We start from the raw sequence: 15758 nt of genomic DNA on the forward strand, positions 1-15758 counted from the left end.
AAGGAGAGAAAAAAGAAAATATTTGTATAGCTATACGATATGTCTGTGTTTTAAACTAAGTGTTAATACAAAAGAGTCAAATATTTTTAGAAGTTTATAAAGTTACAGTAAGCTAACGTTAATTATTGAAGAAAAAATTTTGAATAAATTTGGCATAGCCTCAGTGCACAGTAAGCAGTGCAGAGTACCGGCCTTCACGTTCACTCACCACTCACTCGCTGACTCACCCAGAGCAACTGCCAGTCCTGCAGGCTCCCTTCATGGTGAGTGCCCTATGTAGGTATATCCTTTTTATCTTTTACATCGTATTTCTGTCTGTTTAGACATGCAAATCCTTACCATTGTGTGACAATTGCCTACAGAATTCAGTACAGCAACATGCTGTCCAGGTTCATAGTCTAAGAGCTACACCACAGTCTAGGCTATGCCATATAGCCCAGGTGTGTAGGCCACACCATCTAGGTTTGTGTAAGCACAGTCTAGTATGTTCAGCAACAATAAAATCACCTAATGACACATTGCACTGAATGTATCCCTGTCATTAGGCAATATATGACTGTATTTGTGGAGATATGACATATACATGTAAAATTCTTAGTGTATGAAGAGTAAAAATTCCAGCCAAGAGCAGGAGTGATGTCTGTTAACATCTAGCGCATGACTTTTTACAAAGGAAATTGCTTGTCGTTTATGTTCTCCATACAGACATGGCACCATCGGCCAGCTTTGACTACACTGATGAGAACAACCCCAGCTTGTTATAAAGATGATTTATTTATGGTTAGAATACTAAGTATATTAAGTAGGTATACATTTGTTTGTTCCACTTAACTTTCAGGGATTGTTTTATAAAATATTTTAATTATTTCTAGCTCAAACCCAGGTCTATGTGATTCTATTGCTGATATTCTTAACCCCCAGTCAGTTTCTGTGATTCCTGCCTTCCCTGTCCTAATGGCCCTACAGATATCCCCAAGTGCCTCATACCAGAAACTCCGCAGTCACTCTTTAGTTTTTCTCTCCCTTATCCTACTCTCGTCTGCTATTTATTCTGCCTCCCTAGATTTATCTTAAATCTCTCTCATCTCTTGTCCCATCACCATCGATTTAGTTCAGGTCTTGATCATTTTCCTTCCAGGCTGGAGCAGAAACTCCCTAACTACTATTTTCTGACCTTGAGGACTTTGGCACTGACATTATATTAGCCTATCAGGCCCTGTGGACACCTCCTTGTTAAAGAGAAAATTTTGATTCTCTATTTTAAAGATCCTAGGAGGCTAAAGGAAACAGTGATAACCTTGGAGTTTCTGCTTCTTAGGATGTCTCTGGGAGCAGCCTTGCTGGCTGAATCTCTTGAGTCAGAGGTCTTGGCATATCTCACCCTGTTCTTGGCCTGACTCTCAGACACCAGCCAGTTGGCCTCCCTAGACTTTCGGTATGTTTAAACTTCTTTTAAATCTTTTTTTGTTTTCCAAATAAAATCTAACAAAGAACCTTAAACACCCCAATACAAGTGTTGTTTTATTATATAAAATTAAGAAATTCTTTTATGTATATTTGTGTATTACTGAACATGGATAGTCTAAATATACAAATCTGGATTTGTATAAATCCAAATTATAATGTTTGTATGAAGCTCTGTCTCTCAGGCTAGAGTGCAGTGACTCAATCATGGCTCACTGTAGCCTCGACCTCCCGGATTCAAGTGATCTCCCACCTTAGCTTCCAGAGTACTTGGGACCACAGGTGTGTGCTACTATGCCCAACTAATTTTTATATTTTTTGTAGAGACAGGGTTTTGCCATTTTGCCCAGGCTGGTCTTGAATCTCTGGGCTTATAGGCATGAGCCACTGAGCCCAGCCTACTTATTTATAATGCAAGTCAATATGTCTATATGAAAGAACTTCCCAAACTGAAACCAGGATAACTGGTTACTATGATAGCATTTGTTGCACTCATGACATAGTAGGCACAGCCCTAGTGCTTGACATGTATCGGCTCTTTCAGTCCTTTCAGCATCCCTAGGAAGCAGATCAGTTATTAAACTTATTTTACAGTTGGAAGTAGAGAGAGCTTCTATAACATGCCTGAGGGTTTATGGTAAGTGGCAGAATCTAGGCTTGAATTTTAGGTAGTCTGACACTGCACAAGCCCCATCTTACTCCCCATATTATACTGCCTTTCATGATATCACGCAGATTTCTGTGATAATGATGAGAATGATGAGGATAATTATATCCACACAGCATTATACCACCACCTAACATCTATTTTTTGTTCTCTCTGAGTGGGCTTTGTGCTGAGTGCTTTGAATACCATATCTTGTTGAATCCTATAGTTTTTTTTTTTTTTGAGGCGGAGTCTCGCTCTGTCACCCGGGCTGGAGTGCAGTGGCCGGATCTCAGCTCACTGCAAGCTCCGCCTCCCAGGTTCACGCCATTCTCCTGCCTCAGCCTCCCGGGTAGCTGGGACTACAGGCACCGCCACCTCGCCTGGCTAGTTTTTTGTAGTTTTTAGTAGAGACGGGGTTTCACTGTGTTAGCCAGGATGGTCTCGATCTCCTGACCTCGTGATCTGCCCGTCTCGGCCTCCCAAAGTGCTGGGATTACAGGCTTGAGCCACCGCGCCCGGCCAGAATCCTATAGTTATCCTATGAAGTAGGCACTGTTGTGCTGATGCTGAGGCAATAGTGTAGTGGCTGCATTTGAATCCACTGCCTCCTAGCAAATCTCACAGGGCTGGTGTGAGAATTTAATAAGATAACCCATGCGAAGCCAGGACACCTAGCACATGGGAAGCACTCAGGTTCGTTCACTCTCAAAATGTGACCCACATGGGTAAGTAGCTACAAATCTTTGTTAGGCTAACATTGGAATCTTGGGACATTCCTCCGAGAAGTTTTAAATGTAGATCAGTTCAAAGATGAATTAGTTTTGCTGTACAAGTTGGCACACTGATCATTTCCAAAGTGTAAAACATCAGTGTATCACTTTTAATGTTTTAAATTGTAGTTTTAAAAATAATTATAAATGTATTTTTGAAGTGATATTTGAATCAAACTATTTTGGGGACCCTGGGATGACCTCCCAGGAACTTTACAGTTCTTTAGAACCTTGTGTGTAAACTACCATTAATAAGATCAGTATCCTTCTAAACTCTGAGCTTCTATCTCGCCTCTTTGTTCTGCCTCTTACCTCTCTCTCTCTCAACAGCCTGTATCCTGACCATCCTTGCCCCCAGCTGCTCTCCCAGCAGCTGAGTGGCTTTTCGGACCGAGTTCTTTTTCTGAAATGCCAGCACTGACCTCCGTGCCTCTTACCTGTGCTTCAGCCGAAGTTTAACCCCTCCTGACCACGCTGCTTTCCTGTGCTGGGGGCCAGAGGAGAGGTGTTCTGGGCTGATGAAGTTAGAGGCACTAGTATCTGCATGGCCTGGGTCTGCACACACATCTCTGTCAAAAATAGGAAAATAAGAAGCTGAGCATGATGGTGTTCATGGACAAGAGCACAAATGAATCTTAAAAACCAAAACAGCACATGAAAATGAACCCTAGAGCCAGAGCAAAGCAGCACAGCTAAGTGCAGGGTTCTAAGTCTGCACCTAACAAAGTTCTCTGCCTTATGAAGGCGACTCCACTACTGAGTGTCGCATCTTCCTTTTTTATCTGTGTTCCTGTGAAGGAATAAAGCATATTTCCCAATCTCAGAAAACTCAGATTTTCTAAGCAAAAAGGCAGAAAGTTATATTAACTGTTATAAAGACAAACTCCACTGTAATTTGGTTTTGGTAATAAGGGAAAAACTGGATTCACTGAAGCAAATTGTCAAATGAGGTGGTTTGAAACCAAGCCTCTGCCACCTCGCTTCTCAAGTTCACTTTAAGGAGCGGGATCTCCAATTGTAACAGGCCTTGCTCTGTTCAGTGGGTGGCAGCTCAGAAGCACATGCCAACTCTTGAGCTTGAGCTATTTCAGATTGTTTAGATTCCACTGCACTGGGAGGCAAGCCTTTTGTGTGTCCATTTAGATCCACCCTCCCACCCCAAGCCCCTAACACATTCCCATAACTCTCTTCCTCCATACTCCCAGGGAGTCGGAGAAAAATTTTAAGCCCTACATGGCCAATGTGTTCCACCATGGGAACAGGCACATTTCTTCTCCTTAGGACAGTGACAGGTCATGAATTTCTAAGCATCCTGACTGTACTCTTGATGTCTCATCACACTGTCCCCTGCATCAGGCTTTGAAGTTTTGTCATCATCTCTGTTTGTGGGGAACCAGTGGTTTATTTTCAATTTCTGTCTTCAAGGATTTTTGTAAGCCTCTGAGATCCGACTGGTGGGCCCATAAACAGGAATCTGGAGAAGGTACAAATGAGGCCGTGCCTCCTCTGCATAGGCCCTGGCTGAGAGGGGATGGGATTACTGAACAGCTGTTAAGAATAAGCCCCGTCCATCTGGCCTTCTATTTCCTGGAACACAGAACGGAAGTGAAAGAGCTTTCTTTCCTAAATCCTAAGGCAAATGAAAGGATTTCTTTTTATTCTACAGTATGGGGGAGATGGCCAGGAGGCCAACAGGGAGGTTCCATTTCTAAGCTCAAGTTTTCATGTTTACCTTCGTTATATCTAAGCACCACCACCTCCTTCTGTACATTACTTTTCTCACCGAATTTAGGATTCTTGGCTTTGGATATATTCGATACAGTGCTAGACTTTAAGTTTGAAAACTGGTTGAGGTTAAGTCAATAATGAACTGAATACATTGGTCAAGTAAATTCTGAGTCTCAGGCTCGTCATCCATTGTAAAGTGAAACCAGGAGGCAGTGTACCACGGTTAGGAGCATGGCTCTGCGTCTGGGTCCTGGCTCTACCCACTGAGCAGCTCTGTGACTTTGTCTTCTCTGCGCCTGTTCTGTCATCTATGTAATGTGTGCATAGGAACAATCAGTGACTAGAAAGTAGATTGAAAGATACCTCACCATCCAATACCTGACAGTAAAGATTATATGAGTGTAAACAGCACCCTCCAAGACCACCCACTGGTACAACCAGGAGAGGGACTTTTCCTTTCCAGGACCCCTTTAGACCCTAACTTTGTTTGCTGGGGGAAAACAATCAAGACCAGGCCTGAGCTTTCATAAAACCTTTGTAGTATTTAATAACGTCCTCATTTTTTTACTCCATCTCTTTTTTTTTTTTTTTCCACAATGTCTTGGGCACCAGAGACTGAGCTCTTTTCTCTTTCCTTTCCACTTCTCCTTCCTGGGAGATGCCTAGAGACAGAAGTCTAGGAGTGGTGGCTGTCACAGTGAAGGGCTGGCAGGAAGAGCAGACAGACCAGAAAGAGCAGGAAGCATGAGGAACATAAAATCATTCCACCGATTTAAGCATTTTCAATGCATGATTCCTTTCTACCCTAGAAAAGCAGAGACCAGTACCCCAGCACTGCCCCCAAAACCATGTTGTCCTACTACTTGTCGCCTCTAGAGGACCAGTGGAAATTAGCAACTGGGTGTGAGAATCCTGAAACCCATTTTGATTGTTGTTAATCCCAACCCCCAGGCTAATCTTTGCCCCTCCTAATCTTCCGCCCTCCTGCCCTGGATGGGTTGGCTCTGGATGCCAGAAAGAGCCTGGGCACCTGGGTGAGCTGCCTGGATGCACCACACAAACTAGAAATCAGGTTGGAGAGAGTAAGTGCTAGAATCACCAGCACACCAAGCACACCTTTCCTCCCTTCAACTCTTTCTGGAATAATTTGGGCAACAAACACACATTTTAAAAATTCATATATTCAGGCCAGGTGTGGTAGCTCACGCCTGTAATCCCAGCACTTTGGGAGGCCGAGGCGGGTGGATCACGAGGTCAAGAGATTGAGACCATCCTGGCTAACATAGTGACGCCCCATCTCTACTAAAAATACAAAAAATTAGTCAGGCGTGGTGGCACACACCTGTGGTCCCAGCTACTCAGGAGGCTGAGGCAGGAGAATGGCGTGAACCCGGGAGGCGGAGCTTGCAGTGAGCCAGATTGCGCCACTGCACTCCAGCCTGGGAGACAGAGCGAGAGTCCGTCTCAACAACAACAACAAAATTCATGTATTCAAAAAAAAAACAAAAAACAAAACCCATAGTGAACCTAGGTAGAAAACAGTCCTGGCATGAGTGTTGGGAAGCCTGTCATCCCAGAAACCAGGGCCTTGGAATTGTTTCTTTGCCCTTCCTTCCTTCTGTCTTACCTATACATTGAACACCTTACCTGTACATTGAACTCATGCTGTCTCTAGAATGCACACTTTCTTAGGTTACTACATTAACAGCCTCAAAACAGACTGCCATAGACAAAGTCCGCAATGTGCTCTGACCTCATCAGGCAATGGTGCCCCACTGGTACTCCAATGGTCATACATGACTCAGGCAGATTATTCCAAGTGTTTCTTTAAAACAAACAAAAAAAAAGTGTGCTTTCCCATGTGCCAGATATTATTTCCATAACTTTTTATGAAGGAAAGAATGAATGAGGGTTTAAGTTCCATTTTACAGACTGACAACCTGAGATACAGAGAAGTTATGTAAATTTGCTCAAACCACACATGGAATCATGTTCCCTTGGGACTGTCAACCACTCACTCTTCTTCCTTTCAGTTTAGCAGGTTTTTAAAATGTTCAATTTATGCCACAAATTGTATAGGCTTTAGAATTACTAACCCAGATTTGATAGGGCATGGTGATGGTAGAATCATTAACGAAACATATTACCAAATGAGGTCATTTTTACTTAAAAGATACTAAAAGGTACAATGTCTCACTTAAAGATAACCAATGATACATTGTAGAAGCCTGAAAATCAATGAATCCAGTTCAAGTGAAAGACACTGGGATAAACTATATGCTCTCCAGGCCTATGGGGCTACTTCCAGGTCCCTAAAGGTACCATCCTCTCCTGGCTTATCTGCACTCATCCTTCAGGTTTCAATTTCGACATCATTTCCTCTACCCAGAGGAACTGTGGAAGTCGGGGTGAGGTGGCCCCTTGTGTGCTAGCAGTATAGCACACTGGCTATTGATGTGCACCTCAAAGTGCAATTCACACTGGCTGCTAGTTGCCAGCTTGCTGGTCTCTCTCTTCCACAGGTCAACAAAGATAAACCAGCTCAGCTTAGTGCCCGGCACAGAGAGTTGCTCAATAAATATTTGTTGAATGACTAAAGTACAGATGACCCTTGGACAACAGGAGTTTGAACTACATGGGTCCTCTTATACGCAGATTTTTTTTTCAAACAACTGTATCCACCTCTCCCGTCTTCCCTTCTACCTCTTCTTCCATCTCTGCCACCCAAGACAGCAAGACCAACCCATCTTCTTACTCCTCCTCAGCCTACTCAACATGAAGACAATGAGAATGAAGACCTTTGTGATGATCCATTTTTGATTAATGAATAAATGTATTTTCTCTTCCTTATGATTTTCTTAGTATAATAACATTCTTTTCGACTGGGCACAGTGGCTCATGCTGTAATCCCAGCACTTTGGGAGGCCGAGGCGGGTGGATCACGAGTTCAAGAGATCGAGACCAGCCTGGTCAACATGGTGAAACCCCATCTCTACTAAAGATACAAAAATTAGCTAGGCATGGTGGTACATGCCTGTAATCCCAGCTACTTGGGAGGCTAAGGTAGGAGAATCACTTGAACCTGGGAGGCGGAGGTTGCAGTGAGCTGAGATGGCGCTATTGCATTCCAGCCTGGTGACAGAGGGAGACTCCATCTCAAAAACAAACTACAAAAAACAAAACAAAACAAAAAATTCTTTTCTCTAGCATACTTTGTTGAAAGAATATAGTACATAATGCATATGACATACAAAATATGTTAATCAACACACAAAATATGTTAATCAACTGTAAGGCTTCCAGTCAACAGTAGGCTATTGGTAGTTAGGTTTTAGGGTAGTCAAGAGTTGTAAATGGATTTTTTACTGTAGGGGGTCAGCATCCCCAACCCCCGTGTTGTTCAAGGGTCAACTGTACTGCTAAATGTTCCACAGATCTGCAGCCTTTCTTCCCTCCTATCTCCTTTTAACTCACAAGTTAACTTGTTGGCAAAACTAACAAGACATTTCTTAGAGTTGTTTTATGTTTATGTTTCTTGCTGTTCTCCAGTATCTGTATCTCAATATTACCACTATGAGTGATGAGCTAGGAATCAAAGCTGACCTGAGAAAGTTTAGCAGAGGCTAAAAAAAATATACTGCAGTATGATCTTTCTTCTTCCAGGCAGTTAAACAAGAAAGCCAGGCCAGCCACCCACATATTTCTTCTACTTCCCATGATGAGGACATTCATATTTGCTCTGCCTGCCACACAATATGCATAACTCCAGAATATATACTGACTGCTTTCTTATTTGCTTTTTGTTTCATTTCGTTTTTGAGACAGGGTCTTGCTCTGTCACCCAGGCTGGAGTGCAGTGGCACAACCTTGGCTCACTGCAGCCTCGACCTCCCAGGCTCAAGTGATCCTCCCACCTCAGCCTCCCAAGTATCTGGGATCACAGGCATGCACCACTATGTCAGGCTGATTTTTAATTGTTGGTTTTTTGTTTTTTTGTTTTTTGTTTTTGGTAGAGACAGAGTCTTACTACATTGCCCGAGCTGGTCTTAAACTCCTGAGCTCAAGTGATCCATCCACCTTGGCCTCCCAAAGTGTTGGGATTACAGGCATGGGTCACCATGCCCAACCTATTTGGTATTTTAATAGTACCCATTAACTGCTTTCTGAACTGAGTTTCAGCCAATACAAGAAGAAAGGATTCCATATCATTCAGTTCCTTAGGGCTCTCTTGAACACTGTACAAATTAGGGAAGGCTGGGGAAACTGGGGTAAAAGACAAGGAACTGAGCCAGCAGTCATGGTCTCTCCAGGTCCCTTTGCTTCCTGGTTTCTATTGAGTTTGCATTTTTCTATTTTATCCTTAAAGGGGAGGGTGAGATGGAGGAATCGTGTCTTCTTGGCATGGGCTGTTACAACCTTAGGGAAGTGCTTGGTTTTGTCTGTTAGAATCAGCCATTTCCTCCTTTTTTGTTATGTTTCATCCAGGAGGGAATGCTTCCTCACTGGCCACCCACTTCCACTTCTGTCTCCTCCAATCCAGTGTCTACCCAGCAGCCAGTACCACCTTTCAAAAAGTATAAATGGATGATGTCATTCCCTGATGAAATCCTGCAGCTTCCCTATGCATTTTGGATAAAACCCAGGTTCCCCTACTTGGCCTGGGAGGTCTCAGGCTCCTGCCCCTCCTTCAACCTTTCCCCTTACTGCATCCTGACCTCACTGGCCTTCCTTAGGTTCCCCAAACTTGCCAAGCTCTTTGCTTTTTGCACATGCTGTTCTCTAAGCCTGGAATATTCTTCCCAGTTCATTACTTGGCTGACCACTCCTTAGTTTCTGCTCCCAACTGGAACATCACCTCCTCAGAGACTGCCTTATCTAATGCAAATACTCTTTCCTGGAGCCCGATCTTTCTCTTTACTGCCCTTATAACCACATGAAATTATTCACTTGTGCATTGTCTGCTTCGTCGTTAAGACATAAGCTCAGCCAGGTCAGCGTCCACCTCTGGCTTTTCTTCAGCCTTGTTTTTTGAAACTTCTATACACCCAAGGCCTAGCACAGTGACAGGCACACAATGCATATTTCCTGAATGAATCATAGGAAACTGTAAAGGAAATAATTGTAATGCATCCGAAACAAAGTTGTATGTCATTAAGTCCTTAAGGGCATTAAAGTGTTCATAATATCCATTTTGGGAAATGTGGGATCTTCTTTTCTTCCAGTTACTTTCTAGATCAGTCTCTGAGTTGATTTCTTCCTGAAAATAGAATCTGGCCCTAACTTTTGATCCTTCTCATTAGTGGCAGGCTTTCTTGGGGCAGACAAGAAAAGTTGGGAGTTGGGAGGCTGTGGCCGAGCCCCTTCAACAAACAGCTGGTATGGCTCAGTGCAATTTTGTTGCCTTATGTTTGGAGGCAATCAGAATGCTTTTTGTGATTAAGTAGACAGGATGCATTTATATAGGGCTAAGTTTGTCCTCAGAATCCTTTAGAGAAATTCCTTTTGATTTATGCTGGGTGTGTACACTCATTTATGTGGCAATTTGTCTTACTTAAAGCCATGTTCTTGGTTTTCAAGTTTTTCTTCTACTCTGTGTCCTTCATCCATGAATGTAGCCTTACTATTGCATCTCTATCCTGTCATCCCCCTTCTCTTGGGTTCGCAGGTCTCTAATGTCATAGTTGTAGGTTTCTCAGCACTTTTTCTCTTGAGTATCCAGGAGGCTGAAGGCTGAAAAGACCTTAGATTAGAGGCTTTTTCAGTGTCTGAAGATTTTAAGAAGTGATGCCCTCAGGCACAGATTTCTGTTCTTAGCCAAACATAGGTGCTCTTCATTTTCTGATGACTGACCATTGATCAGCCATTTCACAGACATTCTCAATGAATTGCCCTTTCTTTTAAAGGCCCCCTTGTTCCTGTTACTGACCTTTTGTAACCTACATATTTAAGTCTTAACCTTCTGGGTCTTGTCCTTTCATTGCTCATCTTTTTTTGCTTTTTAAGTCATTATTTACCATCTAGGAAGCTCCCTCTGCATGCCCTCAGGCCTGTAACCTATCTAGTGTTTTAGTCATAGGCATGACATTCATTTGTACTTAAAGCCTCCTCCTGTCTTTCTGCTCATCTACCCTGGTCTGCAGCTGGTTTTATTACAGGAGGGCCATACATAACCCTTCAGCTCTGCAGAGATGCACTTTGTATGTCTCAAACCTCTGTCCATTTGCACGTCCTGCTCTGGCTACTGCTTTTTTTCACTTGATCTCCCCCTGAAACTTGCCAAACAAATCCAGGTGTTCAATATACCCCAGTAACATTCAGCATGTTTCTGACTCTTTCTGAAACCATAAGCTTAATTATCTCTAGATCTTAGCCAATGACCTCTATGTCAACCTTGCAGAAAGACGAGGAAAGGGTGGATAGGAGAAAAAGTCAAATGACCTGCCAAATGTTTTAACCTACCTAATAAATATTAATCTGCTTCAGTTTACTGCTGACACCAGTCTCTCTACCCATGGAACCCTTTGACACAGCGAGTAGCCCAGGACAAGTACCTAAGAAAACCAAGGGCTCTCACAAGGGCTTTACAGCTGAACAGATGATATCTTCATGGAAGCGGTGTGCCCCTAGCTACAAGCATGCACAGCCTAGATCTTAAGACAACTCCGACAAGCAGCAGGCTGTGTAATGTATATGGATGAAGTGGATTCCGGAGCCAGCAGCTTGGGGTGCTGTTCTGGCTCTGTCACCTAGGAAGGTGTTTGACTTTGAGCAGCTCACTTAACCTCTTGTGCCTGTTTCCTCCTCTATAAAATAAGAATACTAATAGCACCTTCATCAAAGGGTAGATGTGAGGCTTGAATGAATTAATATGTATAAAGCAATCAGAACAGTGCCTGGAAATAATTATTAAATTTTTACCCGTAGAACTGAAACTTACATTTACTGGGCACATGGTATGTACCAGATTATTTGTGCTTTAAAAACACTAATTCAGTTAATCTTCTTATCATTTGAGGCAATAATCATCCTTATTTTACAGAAGAAAAGAAAAATTAAATTAAAAAGTAGAAAGAGCTATGGCTAAAGGCCTTACCCTTTCCACTACCTACCCCATTAGATTCCTTCTAGGATTACTGGGCTTTGTAGACTTTGATAGGCATCAACCACATATCAAACCATGTATGCTTGTCATTTGTCCACATCACTCTTTTGTTATTCATATGAGATAAAATATATGCATAAAAACAAAACACCAGCAAGTATTCCACAATGTTACTACTGGGTGACAGGATTATGGGTACTATTTTTCTTCTCTTTTTTTCGACGTCTTGCAAATTGTTTACAATTAATGTTTATTATTTTAATTATCAGAAAAAGTAAAATGAGCCTTATTTTTTCTTAATAGAATGAGTCTAAGGGTCTACATTTTCTACACTTTTAAAGGAAAATCCTCTCTAGGAAATGGAGGTGCCTATCCTGAGAGCTTATCTGGGCAGTAGAAAGACTTCACACTAGTTGGTGAAGGGGATTACTTTGGGAGCTCCAATAACTGCTGAAAATAGTCAACGGAGGAAGAAGCAGGGTTTCTGTGAAACTAGTATCAGTAGAGAGAGATAAATACCTCCTTAAAAAATTCAGTCTAGGCCTTCCTTTCCCTATCCTCTATCATTAGCCTACAGTAACAGATGAGTGTTCCCGGAGAACCATGCAAATCTCTGCAGCGAACCATTATTCATTACTTTAATATCAGATTATAGCTTATAAAGCACTTTCCCAAACATTATTTCATTTGGCCCTCAATAATCCTAAAAGGCAAGTAAAGCAAGTATTATTTATCCCCATTTAACAGATGCAGAGACAGCCTCATAGAGGGACAGTTATTCGCTCAAGGTCAGGACTTGTAAGCTACACAATTGGCACAGCAGGGTCCCATACTCTAATTTTTATGCTTTCTTGTTCCATACTGCCTTTGGATTCTGTGATCCTAAAAGTCCATTGACACAGTAGCAAACATTTAATACCAAATGCCTCTTTAAAGGGAAAGCTTCAGAAGAAGAAAGCAGACTTACTGAAATTCAGATGAGACCCCTCTCTCGAGTCCAACTGTCCCTAGATCTAGAGAAATGATGAAGTCCCTACCCCTGACATCCAGACGGCATTCCTGCCCTAAGAACTTTCAAGCACCAGTCACACTGCTGAAATGATGCAGGATATATTAAGATAGATATTTCAGGGCCAGGTGCAGTGGCTCACGCCTCTAATCCCAGCACTTTGGGAGGCTGAGGGAGGCAGATCACTTGAGATCAGGAGTTTGAGACTAGCCTGGTCAACGTGGTGAAACACCATCTCTATTAAAAATACAAAAACTAGCTGGGCGTGGTGGCTTGCGCCTGTAATCCCAGCTACTCAGGAGGCTGAGGCAAGAGAATCACTTGAACCCAGGAGGTGGAGGAAGGGTGCAACAAGCTAAGATCATGCCACTGCACTCCAGCCTGGGTGACAGAGTGAGACCCTGTCTCAGAAAAAAAAAAAAAAAAAAAAAAGATATTTCATGGTGAAACCCAGAGCCTGGTCATATCTATACCCAGCCCAATCATCCATTCATTCAATCAACTATTATGAAGGGCTAACCACAGGCCACACATCAGATTAGGCACTGGACTTGTGGCAAAACAGACACAATCCTTCCCTCTATGGAATTATAAATTAATGGGAAGAAAGGCAAAATTAATGGAGTAAATATATACATACAAACCATAAATGCTGGGAAAACAGACCGTGAGAGCAGCCCACAATCAGCATGCCTCCCTTTCCTTGTCATTCACTTTCACACAGTCTGTGTAGACGCTTGCTTCCCCAGTTGCATGCCCCAGGGAGGGCTAGTATCCAAGCATCAGTCCTCAAAGTTGCAATTACCTTATGGAGTGCTCTGAGCCAGGCTGGGGCCAAAGTGTTACCTGCACAGCTTCCTACCATCCTTACAGCCAACCTTGAAGGCAAGTGACTTTCTGCTATTAGTCCCTACTTCATACATGAGGAAAGAGACTCAAAGAAGTACAGGAAGTTTGTCCAAATGCTGGTGAAAAAAGAATTTGAATCCAGATCTGGCTGATGACAAAGTCTATGCTCTTAACTATGATGTAATAGTCTTAATCTTATTTGGGATTCTCCTTTCCTCCTTGGCCCCATATGGTTCTCTTCCTTGGATGATGCCCAATAAGTATTTGTTTAATAAAAATATGCCAAGTGGACATGAGGCCAGCTTCCTGGTGGGTTCCCTGCAGTATCTCTCCTGTCTCATTCGAATGGGAATCACTGTCTTCCCAGAGTACAGCTCTGTTGCTGATATTCTGCTTAGACTACATCAGTGTGAATATAACTCAGCCAATGCTCAGACCCTCAGCTGAAGCCATAAATTTGGGCTAACATCCTGCATCAGGGGAGTCTCATGAAAGGGTAAAGTTGGGGCCACATAGAACACATCCCAATCAAAATACCTCTGACCTGCCTCTCCTAGACTATGCTGCATGGTGCAGTACCATTAATCATCTCCAGAAAAGCACTTTGGAAAGGCGCTACTTGTGGAGAGGAGCAAGAAAGAGAAAATGCAACAAGCATGGTGGAAGTAAAGCAGGAAAGTCGATTTGGTAATCCTTCTTCCCTGTTCCCACAAAACATCAGAGAAAGGAGCACGGATGGTCAAGTAGATACTCTAAAAGGCCATATATACATGCACTATTATAGCAGGAAACATTTCTGGACCTGCAGCCAGGACAGCTGTACTAGGCCCTCTCTGTATTGCTATGAGCAAGTCATTTTCATGTTCTGGGCCCCTATTTTCTCATGTGTAAAATGAGGAGGTTGGTACAGATGAGCCTGGGGGTCCCTTTACCTTTAACAGTTGATGAACCAAAGGTAAAAAGCAGGGGGAGGGCATACATGGCAAATCCCAAGTGAGAAAACATGATCTGCGTACCTACATCAACAAGGGATGAGCATGTTCTACGTGCGGGCTCCGAGTTGGAATCAGCGTAGGATAAAAGACAGCTTCTGACCTCCAGTCTTGTTGGGGAGGCAAACCCAGGATTTGTAGCTGGATCAACCTGGGTTCTAATCTGACCTCTGCCAGTTCCTGGCCACTATTCTCTCTGAACCTCAGGACCTCATCTGTGAAAAGGGGGCAAAGTATTATCTACCTTGTGGCTTAACAACCACTACAAGACAGGTGCTATCATCGTTCAGTCAACGCGGTCTACATAAGGGAGATGGATGTGGAAAGTCACCATGGGGAGGGTGACAGGATGGTGGTGTCTTGATAGGTTAATTTCTTAAAAAGGGCAACTACAAACTGTCCGAAACCTTTGGGGAGGAATATAAATATTTAAATCCAAAGTGGAGGGGTTTTTTTGCAGCTAAGAACAGCAAATACAGGGCATTACCTGAGTTCCTTGGGAATAGATATAGAGGACCCCGTGATTGGTGTGAAAGAAAGGGTTCCTCAAGGTCAAGGATGACAGAATTAACCTAAAAGAGCTGCCTAGAGTCTGCCTCTCACCAGCAGGAGTGGCAGGCACCAGGCAGGGATGGCTGTTGGTGAATGCATCTTCAAGGCTGTCTTTAAAACAGAATGAGTTTGGGCCCAGCTTTTTTCAGCCCCTGAGTCCTTCCTACTTCAGGCTCTGGGGTAAGAGACCCCTTCCCTTTTGTGAGTGAGTGAGGTAAAGGGACTCTGGCTCAGGAAGGTCCCTGGGGATCCCAATGTAGTCTGTAGGATCTAGGGTCCTGTCTCCCATCTATATGCAAATAAGTTGCTCCAGCTCTAGACCTGCCTAAAGGAGTGGACATGAAAAATGTAAATGGGCATTGTCATTCATTGGGGAAAAATGGGTCCCTTGCTAAATTTGGCATCAGCTGAGGAATCTTAGCAAAAATGAACTCGCTGCCTTGTTTGTGAGGGAGGCCTAATCCTTACTTTGCCCAAGAGGATTATTGGGTCTTAGAAAGAAGCTCACATGCACTTTTTTTAAGCTCGTGCCAAATGCATTTGTGTCCATAATATCCAAGATTCGTTCTGCTTTTTAGGGTATATAATAGACATTCCATGCTATTTAAATGCCTCTGAATATCAAACCTAGATGTTTCCAACC

The 15758-nt window shown here is 43.0% G+C and overlaps 1 protein-coding gene across 1 annotated transcript in view; it reads right to left on the reverse strand.

Moving 5' to 3' along the window:
- The window catches only part of SHROOM3 (shroom family member 3), a 351019-nt gene that overhangs the window by 68463 nt on the left and 266798 nt on the right, over positions 1-15758 (reverse strand). Inside the window, exon 3 of the mRNA XM_023222578.2 lies at positions 3321-3452. Coding sequence (XP_023078346.1) covers positions 3321-3452 — 132 coding nt within the window. The remainder of the gene's footprint in view (positions 1-3320; positions 3453-15758) is intronic.

Source organism: Piliocolobus tephrosceles, chromosome 3, assembly GCF_002776525.5.
Source record: "Piliocolobus tephrosceles isolate RC106 chromosome 3, ASM277652v3, whole genome shotgun sequence".
NCBI lineage: Eukaryota > Metazoa > Chordata > Mammalia > Primates > Cercopithecidae > Piliocolobus > Piliocolobus tephrosceles.